The sequence below is a fragment of the Procambarus clarkii genome, chromosome 60 (genome assembly GCF_040958095.1).
Source record: "Procambarus clarkii isolate CNS0578487 chromosome 60, FALCON_Pclarkii_2.0, whole genome shotgun sequence".
In the NCBI taxonomy this organism is placed as follows: domain Eukaryota; kingdom Metazoa; phylum Arthropoda; class Malacostraca; order Decapoda; family Cambaridae; genus Procambarus; species Procambarus clarkii.
Genome location: NC_091209.1, coordinates 24,039,357 through 24,058,550, shown reverse-complemented (window position 1 = coordinate 24,058,550; position 19,194 = coordinate 24,039,357). Strand labels below are relative to the sequence as shown.

Genomic DNA, 19,194 nt, shown 5'->3' with positions numbered 1-19,194 from the left:
TTGATGTAGTGGTGTGGTAGTGTTGATGTAGTGATGTGGTGGTGTTGATGTAGTGATGTGGTAGTGTTGATGTAGTGATGTGGTGGTGTTGATGTAGTGATGTGGTAGTGTTGATGTAGTGATGTGGTAGTGTTGATGTAGTGATGTGGTAGTGTTGCTGTAGTGATGTGGTGGTGCTGATGTAGTGATGTGGTAGTGTTGATGTAGTGATGTGGTGGTGTTGATGTAGTGATGTGGTGGCTGAGCAGTAGTGATGGTATGGTGCTACAGTACTTATGTGGTTGTAGTTATATAGTTGCACAGTAGTTAATGTGCTTTAGTGATATTGTGGTGGTTTAGTTGTGATGTGATAGTGGGGAGGCTGTGATGTGATAGTGGTGAGGCTGTGATGTGATAGTGGTGAGGCTGTGATGTGATAGTGTTGAGGCTGTGATGTGATAGTGGTGAGGCTGTGATGTGATAGTGGTGAGGCTGTGATGTGATAGTGGTGAGGCTGTGATGTGATAGTGGTGAGGCTGTAATGTGATAGTGGGGAGGCTGTGATGTGATAGTGGTGAGGCTGTGATGTGATAGTGGTGAGGCTGTGATGTGATAGTGTTGAGGCTGTGATGTGATAGTGGTGAGGCTGTGATGTGATAGTGTTGAGGCTGTGATGTGATAGTGGTGAGGCTGTGATGTGATAGTGGTGAGGCTGTGATGTGATAGTGTTGAGGCTGTGATGTGATAGTGGTGAGGCTGTGATGTGATAGTGGTGAGGCTGTGATGTGATAGTGGTGAGGCTGTGATGTGATAGTGGTGAGGCTGTGATGTGATAGTGGGGAGGCTGTGATGTGATAGTGGTGAGGCTGTGATGTGATAGTGGTGAGGCTGTGATGTGATAGTGTTGAGGCTGTGATGTGATAGTGGTGAGGCTGTGATGTGATAGTGTTGAGGCTGTGATGTGATAGTGGTGAGGCTGTGATGTGATAGTGGTGAGGCTGTGATGTGATAGTGGTGAGGCTGTGATGTGATAGTGGGGAGGCTGTGATGTGATAGTGGTGAGGCTGTGATGTGATAGTGGTGAGGCTGTGATGTGATAGTGTTGAGGCTGTGATGTGATAGTGGTGAGGCTGTGATGTGATAGTGTTGAGGCTGTGATGTGATAGTGGTGAGGCTGTGATGTGATAGTGGTGAGGCTGTGATGTGATAGTGGTGAGGCTGTGATGTGATAGTGGTGAGGCTGTGATGTGATAGTGGTGAGGCTGTGATGTGATAGTGGTGAGGCTGTGATGTGATAGTGGTGAGGCTGTGATGTGATAGTGGGGAGGCTGTGATGTGATAGTGGTGAGGCTGTGATGTGATAGTGGTGAGGCTGTGATGTGATAGTGTTGAGGCTGTGATGTGATAGTGGTGAGGCTGTGATGTGATAGTGTTGAGGCTGTGATGTGATAGTGGTGAGGCTGTGATGTGATAGTGGTGAGGCTGTGATGTGATAGTGGTGAGGCTGTGATGTGATAGTGGTGAGGCTGTGATGTGATAGTGTTGAGGCTGTGATGTGATAGTGGTGAGGCTGTGATGTGATAGTGGTGAGGCTGTGATGTGATAGTGTTGAGGCTGTGATGTGATAGTGGTGAGGCTGTGATGTGATAGTGGTGAGACTGTGATGTGATAGTGTTGAGGCTGTGATGTGATAGTGGTGAGACTGTGATGTGATAGTGGGGAGGCTGTGATGTGATTTCGGCGATGAAATTATGATGTTCGTGGTTAGTTGTGTTTGTGGTGGTGGTGGATATGGTGGTAGTTGTGGTAATGGTGGTGGTTAGTGGTGGTAATGGTGATGGTTAGTTGCGGTAATGATGGTGGTGTTTGTTGGTGGTGGTGGAGGTGGTAGTTGTGGTGGTGGTGGTGGTAGCTTGTTGCTGGTAGTGGGGACGGTGATGGTTAGTAGTGGAGGTTTTTCTTTGTGCTAGTGTTGGAGTCCTTAGGTGGTAGAAGTGGTATTTAGTAGTAGCAGTGCCAGTTGTATTGTGATTAGTAGTGCTGGTAGCGTTTATTGATGGTAGTAGTGGTGGTATTTAGTAGTGGTGGTGGTGATTATGGTTATTTTTATTAGTAGTAGTAGTAGTTATGGTGGTAGTTGTGGTCGTTGATATTGGTAGTAGTGGTAGTGGTGCTTTATGAGGAACTAGTAGTGAGGGGCTAACACTTTAAATGGTGGTGATGGTGGTTAGTAGTGCTGGTGGTGATTAGGGAAGGCTGTAGTGCATACAGAAGTTGAAAGAGGGCGACACCAATAGAGAGAGAGAGAGAGAGAGAGAGAGAGAGAGAGAGAGAGAGAGAGAGAGAGAGAGAGAGAGAGAGAGAGAGAGAGAGAGAGAGAGAGAATCTATACAGACTCCCAAAGGTCCAAGATATTACGAGCAAAACATACATAAACCTCGTGTTTAAATATACATAAACGAGATCTTGGTTCTCACACCAGACACAGCTCAGGTGTTGACTCAAGGATACACAAGACTGTATCTTGTGTATCAAGATACACAAGATACAGACACAGCTCAGGTATTGACTCAAGGATACATAATAGGAAAGTGACTAGAAAAAGAGGCACAGAGAGACAGCGAGACGCAGAGAGACAGACAGACACTAAGAGACAGCGAAACACTGGGAGACAGCGAAACACTGGGAGACAGCGAGACACAGAGAGACAACGAGACACTGAGAGACAGCCAGCCACAGAGACAGCGAGACACTGCGAGACAGCGAGACACAGAGAGACAGCGATCGAGCCACTGAGAGACAGCCAGCCAATGAGAGACAGCCAGCCAATGAGAGACAGCGAGACAGAGAGAGACAGCGAGACACAGAGAGACAGCGACCCACTGAGAGACAGCGAGACACAGAGAGACAGCGAGACACAGAGAGACAGCGAGACACAGAGAGACAGCGAGACACAGAGAGACAGCGAGACACAGAGAGACAGCGAGACACAGAGACAGCGAGCCACTGAGAGACAGCGAGACACAGAGACACAGCGAGCCACTGAGAGACAGCGAGACACAGAGAGACAGCGAGACACAGAGAGACAGCGAGACACTGAGAGACAGTGAACGTTGCACAACAGCTCTGTTGAACGCGGGACTATACAATTCCTGTTGTAATTTACAAAAGCAACTTTTCATCCGAGATTTATTTTCAATCCCTTTATTTTTTTTTCGGTTTCACAGTAACAAATAAATTAAACTTTTGTGATATTATTCCTTCCTTACCTGGAGACCAGGCGGCCCCGGCGCGTCCCGGGGCGCTTAGATCTATTGGCTCTTCCGGAGAGTTTTATTATTGGTTAATAATTAGAGATAGAGAAAAGAAGGAGAATGGGAACATTAGCTGAGATAATAACAATGGGAAGTGTGCTATGACAGGGAGGGGTCGGAGCCCCCTAGATGCTGCTCACACGGGTGTTGGGTGTAGAGGAGCGGCTCACACGGGTGTTGGGTGTATAGGAGCGGCCCACACGGGTGTTGGGGGTTGAGGAGCGGCTCACACGGGTGTTGGGGGTTGAGGAGCGGCCCACACGGGTGTTGGGTGTAGAGGAGCGGTGCACACGGGTGTTGGGGGTCGAGGAGCGGCCCACACGGGTGTTGGGTGTAGAGGAGCGGCGCACACGGGTGTTGGGGGTTGAGGAGCGGCCCACACGGGTGTTGGGGGTTGAGGAGCGGCTCACACGGGTGTTGGGGGTTGAGGAGCGGCTCACACGGGTGTTGGGGGTTGAGGAGCGGCCCACACGGGTGTTGGGTGTAGAGGAGCGGCGCACACGGGTGTTGGGTGTAGAGGAGCGGCTAACTCAGGTGTTGGGTGTAGAGGAGCGGCTCACACGGGTGTTGGGTGTAGAGGAGCGGCCCACACGGGTGTTGGGTGTAGAGGAGCGGCTCACACGGGTGTTGGGTGTAGAGGAGCGGCCCACACGGGTGTTGGGTGTAGAGGAGCGGCTCACACGGGTGTTGGGGGTTGAGGAGCGGCCCACACGGGTGTTGGGTGTAGAGGAGCGGTGCACACGGGTGTTGGGGGTCGAGGAGCGGCCCACACGGGTGTTGGGTGTAGAGGAGCGGCGCACACGGGTGTTGGGTGTAGAGGAGCGGCTCACACGGGTGTTGGGTGTAGAGGAGCGGCTCACACGGGTGTTGGGTGTAGAGGAGCGGCTAACTCAGGTGTTGGGTGTAGAGGAGCAGCTCACACGGGTGTTGGGTGTAGAGGAGCGGTGCACACGGGTGTTGGGTGTAGAGGAGCGGCTAACTCAGGTGTTGGGTGTAGAGGAGCAGCTCACACAGGTGTTGGGTGTAGAGGAGCGGTGCACACGGGTGTTGGGTGTAGAGGAGCGCCTCACACGGGTGTTGGGTGTAGAGGAGCGGCGCACACGGGTGTTGGGTGTAGAGGAGCGGCGCAAACGGGTGTTGGGTGTAGAGGAGCGGCTCACACGGGTGTTGGGTGTAGAGGAGCGGCTCACACGGGTGTTGGGTGTAGAGGAGCGGCTCACACGGGTGTTGGGTGTAGAGGAGCGGCTCACACGGGTGTTGGGTGTAGAGTAGCGGTGCACACGGGTGTTGGGTGTAGAGGAGCGGCTCACACGGGTGTTGGGTGTAGAGGAGCGGTGCACGCGGGTGTTGGGTGTAGAGGAGCGGCTAACACGGGTGTTGGGTGTAGAGTAGCGGCTCACACGGGTGTTGGATGTAGAGGAGCGGCTAACACGGGTGTTGGATGTAGAGGAGTGGCTAACATGGGTGTTGGGTGTAGAGGAGCGGCTCACACGGGTGTTGGGTGTAGAGGAGCGGCTAACATGGGTGTTGGGTGTAGAGGAGCGGCTCACACGGGTGTTGGGTGTAGAGGAGCGGCTCACGCGGGTGTTGGGTGTAGAGGAGCGGGTAACATGGGTGTTGGGTGTAGAGTAGCGGCTCACACGGGTGTTGGATGTAGAGGAGCGGCTAACACGGGTGTTGGATGTAGAGGAGTGGCTAACATGGGTGTTGGGTGTAGAGGAGCGGCTCACACGGGTGTTGGGTGTAGAGGAGCGGCTAACATGGGTGTTGGGTGTAGAGGAGCGGCTCACACGGGTGTTGGGTGTAGAGGAGCGGCTAACACGGGTGTTGGGTGTAGAGTAGCCGCTCACACGGGTGTTGGGTGTAGAGGAGCAGCTCACACGGGTTTTGGGTGTGGAGGAGCGCCTCACACGGGTGTTGGGTGTAGAGGAGCAGCTCACACGGGTGTTGGGTGTAGAGGAGCAGCTCACACGGGTTTTGGGTGTGGAGGAGCGCCTCACACGGGTGTTGGGTAAAGAGGAGCGGCTAATACAGGTGTTGGGTAAAGAGGAGCGGCTAATACAGGTGTTGGGTGTAGAGGAGCGGCTAGCACAGGTGTTGGGTGTAGAGGAGCGGCTAGCACAGGTGTTGGGTGTAGAGGAGCGGCTAACACAGGTGTTGGGTGTAGAGGAGCGGCTAACACAGGTGTTGGGTGTAGAGGAGCGGCTAACACAGGTGTTGGGGGTAGAGGAGCGGCTAACACAGGTGTTGGATGTAGAGGAGCGGCTCACACGGGTGTTGGGTGTAGAGGAGCGGCTCACACGGGTGTTGGGTGTAGAGGAGCGGCTAATACAGGTGTTGGGTGTAGAGGAGCAGCCCACACAGGTGTTGGGTGTAGAGGAGCAGCCCACACAGGTGTTGGGTGTAGAGAAGCAGCCCACACAGGTGTTGGGTGTAGAGGAGCAGCCCATACAGGTGTTGGGTGTAGAGGAGCAGCCCACACAGGTGTTGGGTGTAGAGAAGCAGCCCACACAGGTGTTGGGTGTAGAGGAGCAGCCCACACAGGTGTTGGGTGTAGAGGAGCAGCCCACACAGGTGTTGGGTGTAGAGGAGCGGCCCACACAGGTGTTGGGTGTAGAGGAGCAGGCCACAAGGGTGTTGGGTGTAGAGGAGCGGCTTACACAGGTGTTGGGTGTAGAGGAGCAGGCCACAAGGGTGTTGGGTGTAGAGGAGCGGCTTACACAGGTGTTGGGTGTAGAGGAGCAGGCCACACAGGTGTTGGGTGTAGAGGAGCAGCCCACACAGGTGTTGGGTGTAGAGGAGCAGGCCACAAGGGTGTTGGGTGTAGAGGAGCAGCCCACACAGGTGTTGGGTGTAGAGGAGCAGCCCACACAGGTGTTGGGTGTAGAGGAGCAGCCCACACAGGTGTTGGGTGTAGAGGAGCAGGCCACAAGGGTGTTGGGTGTAGAGGAGCAGCCCACACAGGTGTTGGGTGCAGAGGAGCAGCCCACACAGGTGTTGGGTGTAGAGGAGCAGCCCACGCAGGTGTTGGGTGCAGAGGAGCAGCCCACACAGGTGTTGGGTGTAGAGGAGCAGCCCAAAAGGGTGTTGGGTGTAGAGGAGCAGCTCACACAGGTGTTGGGTGTAGAGGAGCAGCCCACACAGATGTTGGGTGTAGAGGAGCGGCTCACACGGGTGTTGGGTGTAGAGGAGCAGCCCACACAGGTGTTGGGTGTAGAGGAGCAGCCCACACAGGTGTTGGGTGTAGAGGAGCAGGCCACAAGGGTGTTGGGTGTAGAGGAGCAGCCCACACAGGTGTTGGGTGCAGAGGAGCAGCCCACACAGGTGTTGGGTGTAGAGGAGCAGCCCACACAGGTGTTGGGTGCAGAGGAGCAGCCCACACAGGTGTTGGGTGTAGAGGAGCAGCCCAAAAGGGTGTTGGGTGTAGAGGAGCAGCTCACACAGGTGTTGGGTGTAGAGGAGCAGCCCACACAGATGTTGGGTGTAGAGGAGCAGCCCACAAGGGTGTTGGGTGTAGAGGAGCAGCTCACACAGGTGTTGGGTGTAGAGGAGCAGCCCACACAGATGTTGGGTGTAGCGGAGCAGCCCACACAGATGTTGGGTGTAGAGGAGCAGCCCACAAGGGTGTTGGGTGTAGAGGAGCAGCTCACACAGGTGTTGGGTGTAGAGGAGCAGCCCACACAGGTGTTGGGTGTAGAGGAGCAGCCCACACAGATGTTGGGTGTAGCGGAGCAGCCCACAAGGGTGTTGGGTGTAGAGGAGCAGCTCACAAGGGTGTTGGGTGTAGAGGAGCAGCCCACACAGGTGTCAACACCTGCGGGGGACCAGGGAGTAACGTCCGGGTGGAGATGAGCGGGGATTCGAAGATAATTTATTTAGCGTGTTCCTTAAGCCTTTAGCTGTGCCGCTCTCTCTCTGTGCCGCTCTCTCTCTGTGCCGCTCTGTCTCTATATTCACCTAGTTGTGCTTGCGGGGATTGAGCAGTGCTCTTCCGGCCCGCCTCTCAACTGTCTTTTTTTTCTCACACCACATACACCACCAGGAAGCAGCCCGTGACAGCTGACTAACTCCCAGGTACCTATTTACTGCCAGGTAAATAGGTGCCATCGAGGTGCCCATCGAGCCATCGAGGTGCCCATTGTTTCTCGCCGGCGACCGGATTCGAACCCGGAACCACAGGATCACGCGTCCAGCATGCTGTTCGCTCAGCCACCGGCCCCGAGTATCTATACTCCTCTGTGTCTGTGTCGCTCTGTCTCTGTGCCGCTCTGTCTCTGTGTCGCTCTGTCTGTGTCGCTCTGTCTCTGTGTCGCTCTGTCTCTGTGTCGCTCTGTCTCTGTGTCGCTCTGTCTCTGTGTTGCTCTGTCTCTGTGCCACTCTGTCTCTGTGCCGCTCTGTCTCTGTGCTGCTCTGTCTTTGTGCCGCTCTGTCTCTGTGTCGCTCTGTCTCTGTGTCGCTCTGTCTCTGTGTTGCTCTGTCTCTGTGTCGCTCTGTCTCTGTGTTGCTCTGTCTCTGTGCCGCTCTGTCTCTGTGCTGCTCTGTCTTTGTGCCGCTCTGTCTCTGTGTCGCTCTGTCTCTGTGTCGCTCTGTCTCTGTGTTGCTCTGTCTCTGTGTCGCTCTGTCTCTGTGTTGCTCTGTCTCTGTGCCGCTCTGTCTCTGTGCTGCTCTGTCTCTGTGTTGCTCTGTCTCTGTGCCGCTCTGTCTGTGCTGCTCTGTCTCTGTGTTGCTCTGTCTCTGTGCTGCTTTGTCTCTGTGTTGCTCTGTCTCTGTGCTGCTCTGTCTCTGTGTTGCTCTGTTTCTATGCCGCTCTGTCTCTGTGTTGATATGTTTCTGTGCTCCTCTGTCTCTGTGCTGCTCTGTCTCTGTGCTGCTCTGTCTCTGTGCTGCTCTGTCTGTGCTGCTCTGTCTCTGTGCTGCTCTGTCTCTGTGCTGCTCTGTCTCTGTGTTGCTCTGTCTCTATGCCGCTCTATCTCTGTGCCGCTCTGTCTCTGTGTTGCTCTGTCTCTGTGCTGCTCTGTCTCTGTGCTGCTCTGTCCCTGTGCTGCTCTGTCTCTGTGTTGCTCTGTCTCTGTGTTGCTCTGTTTCTGTGCCGCTCTGTCTCTGTGCTGCTCTGTCTCTGTGCTGCTCTGTCTCTGTGTTGCTCTGTCTCTGTGTTGCTCTGTTTCTGTGCCGCTCTGTCTCTGTGCCGCTATGTCTCTGTGCCGCTCTGTCTCTGTGCTGCTCTGTCTGTGTGTCGCTCTGTCTCTGTGCCGCTCTGTCTCTGTGCTGCTTTCTCTGTGCTGCTCTGTCTCTGTGCCGCTCTGTCTCTGTGCTGCTCTGTCTCTGTGCCGCTTTCTCTGTACCGCTCTGTTTCTGTGCTGCTCTGTCTCTGTGCTGCTCTGTCTCTATGCCGCTCTGTCTCTGTGTCGCTTTCTCTGTACCGCTGTCTCTGTGCCGGTCTGTCTCTGTGCTGCTCTGTCTCTGTGTCGCTCTGTCTCTGTGCCGCTTTCTCTGTACCGCTCTATCTCTGTGCTGCTCTCTCTGTGTCGCTCTGTCTCTGTGCCGCTTTCTCTGTACCGCTCTGTCTCTGTGCCGCTCTGTGTCTGTGCTGCTCGCTCTCTGTGTCGCTCTGTCTCTGTGCCGCTTTCTCTGTACTGCTCTGTCTCTGTGCCGCTCTGTCTCTGTGTCGCTCTGTCTCTGTGCTGCTCGCCCTCTGTGTCGCTCTGTCTCTGTGCCGCTTTCTCTGTACCGCTCTGTCTCTGTGCCGCTCTGTTTCTGTGTCGCTCTGTCTCTGTGCCGCTCTGTCTCTGTGTTGTTCTGTCTCTGTGCCGCTCTGTCTCTGTGTTGCTCTGTCTCTGTGCCGCTCTGTCTTTGTGTCGCTCTGTTTCTGTGTCGCTCTGTCTCTGTGTATCTGTGCTGCTCTGTCTCTGTTTTGCTCTGTCTCTGTGCCGCTCTGTCTCTGTGTTGCTCTGTCTCTGTGTCGCTCTGTCTCTGTGTCGCTCTGTTTCTGTGTCGCTCTGTCTCTGTGTATCTGTGCTGCTCTGTCTCTGTGCTGCTCTGTCTCTGTGCTGCTCTGTCTGTGCTGCTCTGTCTCTGTGCTGCTCTGTCTCTGTGCTGCTCTGTCTCTGTGTTGCTCTGTCTCTATGCCGCTCTATCTCTGTGCCGCTCTGTCTCTGTGTTGCTCTGTCTCTGTGCTGCTCTGTCTCTGTGCTGCTCTGTCTCTGTGCTGCTCTGTCTCTGTGTTGCTCTGTCTCTGTGTTGCTCTGTTTCTGTGCCGCTCTGTCTCTGTGCTGCTCTGTCTCTGTGCTGCTCTGTCTCTGTGTTGCTCTGTCTCTGTGTTGCTCTGTTTCTGTGCCGCTCTGTCTCTGTGCCGCTATGTCTCTGTGCCGCTCTGTCTCTGTGCTGCTCTGTCTGTGTGTCGCTCTGTCTCTGTGCCGCTCTGTCTCTGTGCTGCTTTCTCTGTGCTGCTCTGTCTCTGTGCCGCTCTGTCTCTGTGCTGCTCTGTCTCTGTGCCGCTTTCTCTGTACCGCTCTGTTTCTGTGCTGCTCTGTCTCTGTGCTGCTCTGTCTCTATGCCGCTCTGTCTCTGTGTCGCTTTCTCTGTACCGCTGTCTCTGTGCCGGTCTGTCTCTGTGCTGCTCTGTCTCTGTGTCGCTCTGTCTCTGTGCCGCTTTCTCTGTACCGCTCTATCTCTGTGCTGCTCTCTCTGTGTCGCTCTGTCTCTGTGCCGCTTTCTCTGTACCGCTCTGTCTCTGTGCCGCTCTGTGTCTGTGCTGCTCGCTCTCTGTGTCGCTCTGTCTCTGTGCCGCTTTCTCTGTACTGCTCTGTCTCTGTGCCGCTCTGTCTCTGTGTCGCTCTGTCTCTGTGCTGCTCGCCCTCTGTGTCGCTCTGTCTCTGTGCCGCTTTCTCTGTACCGCTCTGTCTCTGTGCCGCTCTGTTTCTGTGTCGCTCTGTCTCTGTGCCGCTCTGTCTCTGTGTTGTTCTGTCTCTGTGCCGCTCTGTCTCTGTGTTGCTCTGTCTCTGTGCCGCTCTGTCTTTGTGTCGCTCTGTTTCTGTGTCGCTCTGTCTCTGTGTATCTGTGCTGCTCTGTCTCTGTTTTGCTCTGTCTCTGTGCCGCTCTGTCTCTGTGTTGCTCTGTCTCTGTGTCGCTCTGTCTCTGTGTCGCTCTGTTTCTGTGTCGCTCTGTCTCTGTGTATCTGTGCTGCTCTGTCTCTGTGTTGCTCTGTCTCTGTGCCGCTCTGTCTCTGTGTTGCTCTGTCTCTGTGCCGCTCTGTCTTTGTGTCGCTCTGTTTCTGTGTCGCTCTGTCTCTGTGTATCTGTGCTGCTCTGTCTCTGTGTTGCTCTGTCTCTGTGCCGCTCTGTCTCTGTGTTGCTCTGTCTCTGTGTCGCTCTGTCTCTGTGTCGCTCTGTTTCTGTGTCGCTCTGTCTCTGTGTATCTGTGCTGCTCTGTCTCTGTATTGCTCTGTCTCTGTGCCGCTCTGTCTCTGTGTTGCTCTGTCTCTGTGCCGCTCTGTCTCTGTGCCGCTCTGTCTCTGTGTCGCTCTGTCTCTGTGCCGCTCTGTCACTGTGTCGCTCTGTCTCTGTGCCGCTCTGTCTCTGTGCCGCTCTGTCTTTGTGCCGCTCTGTCTCTGTGCCACTGTCTCTGTGTCGCTGTCTCCCGTCTCTGTCTTATGAGCTTAACGTATATGAATACACTCTGGCTTCCTGTCCCCCTACACAATGAATTATTCTTATTCTTAAGTTAGTTAATGCATTCATAGGGAATTTGCAGTAACTTGGAAGTTAAGAAAATAACAATGAAACTTAAACACAATTATTAAATATAATTTTTATATAACATGGTTCTACTAGTCATTAGAAGGAGATGACAAAGATGCTTGTTTGCTCTGCTTTCGAATACTTCTTTTGTTTGGGGAATTGTTTGCTTCAATAAATGTGTAGATACAAATCTGTTTTTCTATGTTTGTAGTGCATGTTTGTATAGATTTAGTCACACATAGAGAATACGACATATATTTGTTGCTGTAACATGTAAATGGTATTAGAATAAAGTGGATTATTCTGATTATGGATTCCATGCTGGAGCTGCATACTTCAGAATTGGTCTAGCATACGTGGTATACAAGGTTCTGATCCTGATAACGACGCTGTCAACATGCTAAGTTCGTACTGTGGCTCCCTCTTAAGTCATTATTGTAATGGAATTTATATAAACTTTCCCCTTCATATATGTATAGCCGTTTGTGGATATCGCTATTGATTTAATGCGATTAAATTGTATTTATGTTGGTCTGTGTATTTGCGGGAATGTAGGAGTCATCAAGAAGTATTTATGGGGGAGTGTAGGAGTCATCAAGAAGTCTTTATGGGGGAGTGTAGGAGTCATCAAGAAGTCTTTATGGGGAACTGTAGGAATCATCAAGAAGTATTTATGGGGGAGTGTAGGAGTCATCAAGAAGTATTTATGGGGGAGTGTAGAAGTCATCAAGAAGTCTTTATGGGGGAGTGTAGAAGTCATCAAGAAGTCTTTATGGGGGAGTGTAGGAGTCATCAAGAAGTCTTTATGGGGGAGTGTAGAAGTCATCAAGAAGTATTTATGGGGGAGTGTAGAAGTCATCAAGAAGTCTTTATGGGGGAGTGTAAGAGTCATCAAGAAGTATTTATGGGGGAGTGTAGAAGTCATCAAGAAGTCTTTATGGGGGAGTGTAGGAGTCATCAAGAAGTCTTTATGGGGGAGTGTAGAAGTCATCAAGAAGTATTTATGGGGGAGTGTAGAAGTCATCAAGAAGTATTTATGGGGGAGTGTAGAAGTCATCAAGAAGTATTTATGGGGGAGTGTAGAAGTCATCAAGAAGTATTTATGGGGGAGTGTAGGATTCATCAAGAAGTATTTATGGGGAGTGTAGGAGTCATCAAGAAGTATTTATGGGGGAGTGTAGGAGTCATCAAGAAGTCTTTATGGGGAACTGTAGGAGTCATCAAGAAGTATTTATGGGGGAGTGTAGAAGTCATCAAGAAGTATTTATGGGGGAGTGTAGAAGTCATCAAGAAATATTTATGGGGGAGTGTAGAAGTCATCAAGAAGTATTTATGGGGGAGTGTAGAAGTCATCAAGAAGTATTTATGGGGGAGTGTAGGAGTCATCAAGAAGTCTTTATTGGGGAGTGTAAGAGTCTATCAAGAAGTCTTTATGGGGAGTGTAGGAGTCATCAAGAAGTCTTTATGGGGGAGTGTAGGAGTCATCAAGAAGTCTTTATGGGGGAGTGTAGGAGTCATCAAGAAGTCTTTATGGGGGAGTGTAGGAGTCATCAAGAAGTATTTATGGGGGAGTGTAGGAGTCATCAAGAAGTATTTATGGGGGAGTGTAGAAGTCATCAAGAAGTATTTATGGCGCAGTGTAGGAGTCATCAAGAAGTCTTTATGGGGGAGTGTAGGAGTCATCAAGAAGTCTTTATGGGGGAGTGTAGGAGTCATCAAGAAGTCTTTATGGGGGAGTGTAGGAGTCATCAAGAAGTCTTTATGGGGGAGTGTAGGAGTCATCAAGAAGTATTTATGGGGAGTGTAGGAGTCATCAAGAAGTATTTATGGGGGAGTGTAGGAGTCATCAAGAAGTCTTTATGGGGAGTGTAGGAGTCATCAAGAAGTCTTTATGGGGGAGTGTAGGAGTCATCAAGAAGTCTTTATGGGGAGTGTAGGAGTCATCAAGAAGTATTTATGGGGGAGTGTAGAAGTCATCAAGAAGTATTTATGGGGGAGTGTAGGAGTCATCAAGAAGTATTTATAGGGGAGTGTAGTAGTCATCAAGAAGTCTTTATGGGGGAGTGTAGGAGTCATCAAGAAGTCTTTATGGGGGAGTGTAAGAGTAGTCAAGAAGTATTTATGGGGGAGTGTAGAAGTCATCAAGAAGTATTTATGGGGAACTGTAGGAGTCATCAAGAAGTCTTTATGGGGGAGTGTAGGAGTCATCAAGAAGTCTTTATGGGGGAGTGTAAGAGTCATCAAGAAGTCTTTATGGGGGAGTGTAGGAGTCATCAAGAAGTATTTATGGGGGAGTGTAGGAGTCATCAAGAAGTCTTTATGGGGGAGTGTAAGAGTCATCAAGAAGTCTTTATGGGGAGTGTAAGAGTCATCAAGAAGTCTTTATGGGGAGTGTAAGTGTCATCAAGAAGTCTTTATGGGGAGTGTAAGAGTCATCAAGAAGTCTTTATGGGGAGTGTAGGAGTCATCAAGAAGTCTTTATGGGGAGTGTAGGAGTCATCAAGAAGTATTTATGGGGGAGTGTAGGAGTCATCAAGAAGTCTTTATGGGGGAGTGTAGGAGTCATCAAGAAGTCTTTATGGGGGAGTGTAAGAGTCATCAAGAAGTCTTTATGGGGAGTGTAGGAGTCATCAAGAAGTATTTATGGGGAACTGTAGGAGTCATCAAGAAGTATTTATGGGGGAGTGTAGGAGTCATCAAGAAGTATTTATGGGGGAGTGTAGGAGTCATCAAGAAGTATTTATGGGGGAGTGTAGGAGTCATCAAGAAGTATTTATGGGGAACTGTATGAGTCATCAAGAAGTATTTATGGGGGAGTGTAGGAGTCATCAAGAGGTATTTATGGGGGAGTGTAGGAGTCATCAAGAATTATTTATGGGGGTGTGTAAGAGTCATCAAGAAGTATTTATGGGGAGTGTAGGAGTCATCAAGAAGTCTTTATGGGGGAGTGTAAGAGTCATCAAGAAGTCTTTATGGGGTCTTTATGGGGAGTGTAGGAGTCATCAAGAAGTCTTTATGGGGAGTGTAAGAGTCAACAAGAAGTCTTTATGGGGAGTGTAGGAGTCATCAAGAAGTCTTTATGGTGAGTGTAGGAGTCATCAAGAAGTCTTTATGGGGAGTGTAGGAGTCATCAAGAAGTCTTTATGGGGAGTGTAGGAGTCATCAAGAAATCTTTATGGGGAGTGTAGGAGTCATCAAGAAGTCTTTATGGGGAGTGTAGGAGTCATCAAGAAATCTTTATGGGGAGTGTAGGAGTCATCAAGAAGTCTTTATGGGGAACTGTAGGAGTCATCTAGAAGTCTTTATGGGGGAGTGTAGGAGTCATCAAGAAGTCTTTATGGGGAACTGTAGGAGTCATCAAGAAGTCTTTATGGGGAACTGTAGGTGTCATCAAGAAGTCTTTATGGGGAGTGTAGGAGTCATCAAGAAATCTTTATGGGGAGTGTAGGAGTCATCAAGAAGTCTTTATGGGGAACTGTAGGAGTCATCAAGAAGTCTTTATGGGGAACTGTAGGAGTCATCAAGAAGTCTTTATGGGGAACTGTAGGAGTCATCAAGAAGTCTTTATGGGGAGTGTAGGAGTCATCAAGAAATCTTTATGGGGAGTGTAAGAGTCATCAAGAAGTCTTTATGGGGAACTGTAGGAGTCATCAAGAAGTCTTTATGGGGAACTGTAGGAGTCATCAAGAAGTCTTTATGGGGAACTGTAGGAGTCATCAAGAAGTCTTTATGGGGGAGTGTAGGAGTCATCAAGATGTGAGTGTTTCAAGATTGTGTTAGTGGCGAAGTTGAGGAGAATGTGACGTATCTTCTTCTTGAAGTTATCTTGAGATGATTTCGGGGCTTAGCGTCCCCGCGGCCCGGTCCTCGACCAGGCTTCCTTTTTTGTTACACACCCCCAGGAAGCAGACCCTAGCAGCTGTCTAACTCCCAGGTACTCATATACTGCTAGATGAACAGGTGCATCAGTGAAAGAAACTGTGCCCACTCTGCCCGCCTCCAGCGGGGATCGAACCCGAAATCTTAGGACTACGAACCCCGAACGCTGTCCACTCAGCCGGCAGGCCCCGTAGACAACGGGTTATGATTTTAGTTAGCCGGATTTGGATTGGGAATTGCGAATGGGATTTATAAATTAAAAATGGAAATTGGGAATGAATTGAAAATGTGATTGTGGGTGGGAATACCTGAGAGGAGTGAGCCAGAGTGTGTCTCTTACCTCACCTGTAAAGACACCGCTAACAGACCCCCATAATGCATGTGGAACAGAATGATGACGGAACACAGAACTTAAACATATTTTGTCAAGAAACAGAAATTTCGACTGTTATTGTCCATTCAAATTTCGATTCCCGGATTCAACGAAAAGCCTTGTTACGATCCGAAGGACCAATTCTGGCGGCCGTAGATGGAACCCGCTGTGTGGGCAGCGGTGATTACAGACACGGATGGGGATTAATGGGCAGATAGGAAGATTTAATGGAACTCGGCCAATCAGAGAGGTGGTGTTAAACGTGTCCAATTGGTTTGTGGTTTGTGGTGTGAGAGGCTGTGGTGAGAGGTGCACGCGGAGTGGCGAGACGATTGTGATCATTCTAGTGATTGTGATGGTGAGAGCGGGAGATGCACCCAAAGTGATCAACCGATGATGAATATTACAGTGATGGTGATAGGAAGGGATGAGCTGGAAGTGATAAGACGATGGTGTTTGTGGTGTGGGAGGCAGGTGTTGCAGGTGTGGGAGGCAGGTGTTGGAGGTGTGGGAGGCAGGTGTTGGAGGTGAGGGAGGCGGGTGTTGGAGGTGAGCGAGGCAGGTGTTGGAGGTGAGGGGGCGGGTGTTGGAGGTGATGGAGGCGGGTGTTGGAGGTGATGGAGGCGGGTGTTGGAGGTGATGGAGGCGGGTGTTGGAGGTGATGGAGGCGGGTGTTGGAGGTGAGGGAGGCGGGTGTTGGAGGTGATAGAGAAAGGTGTTGGAGGTGAGGGAGGCAGGTGTGGGAGGCGGGTGTTTGTGGTGAGGGAGGCGGGTGTTGGAGGTGATGAGGCAGGTGTTGGAGGTGTAGGAGGCAGGTGTTGGAGGTGAGGGAGGCAGGTGTTGGAGGAGATGGGGCGGGTGTTGGAGGTGATGGGGCGGGAGTTGGAGGTGAGAGAGGCGGGTGTTAGAGGTGAGGGAGGCGGGTGTTGGAAGTGAGGGAGGTGGGTGTCGGAGGTGAGGGAGGCGGGTGTTGGAGGTGAGGGAGGCTGGTGAGGGAGGCGGGTGTTGGAGGTGAGGGAGGCGGGTGTTGGAGGTGAGGGAGGCGGGTGTTGGAAGTGAGGGAGGCGGGTGTTGGAAGTGAGGGAGGCGGGTGTTGGAGGTGAGGGAGGCGGGTGTTGGAGGTGAGGGAGGCGGGTGATGGAGGTGTGGGAGGCAGGTGTTGGAGGTGAGGGAGGCAGGTGTTGGAGGTGAGGGAGGCGGGTGTTGGAGGTGAGGGAGGCGGGTGTTGGAGGTGAGGGAGGCGGGTGTTGGAGGTAAGGGAGGCGGGTGTTGGAAGTGAGGGAGGCGGGTGTTGGAGGTGAGGGAGGCGGGTGTTGGAGGTGAGGGAGGCGGGTGTTGGAAGTGAGGGAGGTGGGTGTTGGAGGTGAGGGAGGCGGGTGTTGGAGGTGAGGGAGGCGGGTGTTGGAAGTGAGGGAGGCGGGTGTTGGAAGTGAGGGAGGCGGGTGTTGGAGGTGAGGGAGGCGGGTGTTGAAGGTGATGGGGCGGGTGTTGGAGGTGAGGGAGGCGGGTGTTGGAAGTGAGGGAGGCGGGTGTTGAAGGTGATGGGGCGGGTGTTGGAGGTGAGGGAGGCGGGTGTTGGAGGTGAGGGAGGCGGGTGTTGGAGGTGAGGGAGGCGGGTGTTGGAGGTGAGGGAGGCGGGTGTTGGAAGTGAGGGAGGCGGGTGTTGGAGGTGAGGGAGGCGGGTGTTGAAGGTGATGGGGCGGGTGTTGGAGGTGAGGGAGGCGGGTGTTGGAAGTGAGGGAGGCGGGTGTTGAAGGTGATGGGGCGGGTGTTGGAGGTGATGGGGCGGGTGTTGGAGGTGAGGGAGGCGGGTGTTGGAGGTGAGGGAGGCGGGTGTTGGAGGTGAGGGAGGCGGGTGTTAGAAGTGAGGGAGGCGGGTGTTGGAGGTGAGGGAGGCGGGTGTTGGAGGTGAGGGAGGCGGGTGTTGGAAGTGATGGAGGCGGGTGTTGGAAGTGAGGGAGGCGGGTGTTGGAGGTGATGGGGCGGGTGTTGGAGGTGAGGGAGGCGGGTGTTGGAGGTGAGGGAGGCGGGTGTTGGAAGTGAGGGAGGCGGGTGTTGAAGGTGATGGGGCGGGTATTGGAGGTGAGGGAGGCGGGTGTTGGAGGTGAGGGAGGCGGGTGTTGGAGGTGAGGGAGGCGGGTGTTGGAAGTGAGGGAGGCGGGTGTTGGAGGTGAGGGAGGCGGGTGTTGGAGGTGAGGGAGGCGGGTGTTGGAGGTGAGGGAGGCGGGTGTTGGAAGTGAGGGAGGCGGGTGTTGGAAGTGAGGGAGGCGGGTGTTGGAAGTGAGGGAGGCGGGTGTTGGAAGTGAGGGAGGCGGGTGTTGGAGGTGATGGGGCGGGTGTTGGAGGTGAGGGAGGCGGGTGTTGGAGGTGAGGGAAGCGGGTGTTGGAGGTGTGGGAGGCGGGTGTTGGAGGTGAGGGAGGCGGGTGTTGGAGGTGAGGGAGGCGGGTATTGGAGGTGAGGGAGGCGGGTATTGGAGGTGAGGGAGGCGGGTGTTGGAAGTGAGGGAGGCAGGTGTTGGAGGTGTGGGAGGCGGGTGTTGGAGGTGAGGGAGGCGGGTGTTGGAGGTGAGGGAGGCGGGTGTTGGAGGTGAGGGAGGCGGGTGTTGGAAGTGAGGGAGGCGGGTGTTGGAGGTGAGGGAGGCGGGTGTTGGAGGTGAGGGAGGCGGGTGTTGGAGGTGAGGGAGGCGGGTGTTGGAGGTGAGGGAGGCGGGTGTTGGAGGTGAGGGAGGCGGGTGTTGGAAGTGAGGGAGGCGGGTGTTGGAGGTGAGGGGGGCGGGTGATGGAGGTGTGGGAGGCAGGTGTTGGAGGTGAGGGAGGCGGGTGTTGGAGATGAGGGAGGCGGGTGTTGGAGGTGAGGGAGGCGGGTGTTGGAAGTGAGGGAGGCAGGTGTTGGAGGTGATGGGGCGGGTGTTGGAGGTGATGGGGCGGGTGTTGGAGGTGAGGGAGGCAGGTGTTGGAGATGAGGGAGGCAGGTGTTGGAGGTGATGGGGCGGGTGTTGGAGGTGAGGGAGGCAGGTAATGGAGATGAGGGAGGCAGGTGTTGAAGGTGATGGGGCGGGTGTTGGAGATGATGGGGCGGGTGTTGGAGGTGAGGGGGCGGGTGTTGGAGGTGATGGGGCGGGTGTTGGAGGTGATGGGGCGGGGGTTGGAGGTGATGGGGCGGGGGTTGGAGGTGATGGGGCGGGTGTTGGAGGTGATGGGGCGGGTGTTGGAGGTGATGGGGCGGGTGTTGGAGGTGAGGGAGGCGGGTGTTGGAGGTGAAGGAGACGGGTGTTGGAGGTGATGGGGCGGGTGTTGGAGGTGATGTGGCGGGTGTTGGAGGTGATGGGGCGGTTGATGTATTTGAGGTAGATATATGGGTGAGGGAGACGGTTGAGGGGGGGGGGCGGGTGAGAGGGAGACGGGTGAAGGGGGGTCGGGTGAGGGAGACTGGTGAGGGAGACGGGTGAGGGAGACGGGTGAGGGAGACGGGTGAGGGAGACGGGTGAGGGAGATGGGTGAGGGGGGGGCGGGTGAGGGGGCGTCGGGTGACGGGTGAGCGGGGCGGGTGAGAGAAAAGGGTTAGGGGAGGGGAGGGTGAGGGAGACCGTTGTGGGGGGGTATGGTGAGGGAGACGTGTGAGGGGGGGGGGAAGGGGGGGGGCGACGTCACACAACAAAGAAAGAAACATTAACAGGTGAAACAAATTTGAACACGACAACAAACTGACACTTTTATGGCGCCGGAGTTCCTCCCCTCTTCCTCCTCCCCTCTTCCTCCCCCGCTCTTCCTCCTCTCCTCTTCCTCCCCCGCTCTTCCTCCTCCCCTCTTCCTCCCCCGCTCTTCCTCCTCCGCTCTTCCTCCTCCCCTCTTCCTCCCCCGCTCTTCCTCCCCCCCTCTTCCTCCCCCCTCTTCCTCCTCCCCTCTTCCTCTC

The 19,194-nt window shown here is 53.4% G+C and overlaps 3 protein-coding genes across 3 annotated transcripts; 1 reads left to right on the top strand and 2 right to left on the bottom strand.

The window, feature by feature from the left end:
• Nucleotides 1-4,273: 4,273 nt before the first annotated feature.
• On the bottom strand, nucleotides 4,274-5,743 carry LOC138353926 (mucin-22-like). The gene has a single exon (XM_069307356.1). It carries the CDS (start codon nucleotides 5,741-5,743, stop codon nucleotides 4,274-4,276), a length of 1,470 nt encoding a protein of 489 aa, XP_069163457.1.
• Nucleotides 5,744-6,437: 694 nt separating this feature from the next.
• LOC138353925 (SUMO-specific isopeptidase USPL1-like) lies at nucleotides 6,438-7,145 on the top strand. Its single transcript, XM_069307355.1, has one exon. It carries the CDS (start codon nucleotides 6,438-6,440, stop codon nucleotides 7,143-7,145), a length of 708 nt encoding a protein of 235 aa, XP_069163456.1.
• Nucleotides 7,146-7,519: 374 nt separating this feature from the next.
• LOC123766993 (trichohyalin-like) lies at nucleotides 7,520-11,428 on the bottom strand. Its single transcript, XM_069307354.1, has 4 exons — nucleotides 11,386-11,428; nucleotides 9,878-10,938; nucleotides 8,714-9,793; nucleotides 7,520-8,629 (listed from the first exon to the last, which is right to left on the bottom strand). Exons 1-4 carry the CDS (start codon nucleotides 11,426-11,428, stop codon nucleotides 7,520-7,522), a joined length of 3,294 nt encoding a protein of 1,097 aa, XP_069163455.1.
• Nucleotides 11,429-19,194: the final 7,766 nt, after the last annotated feature.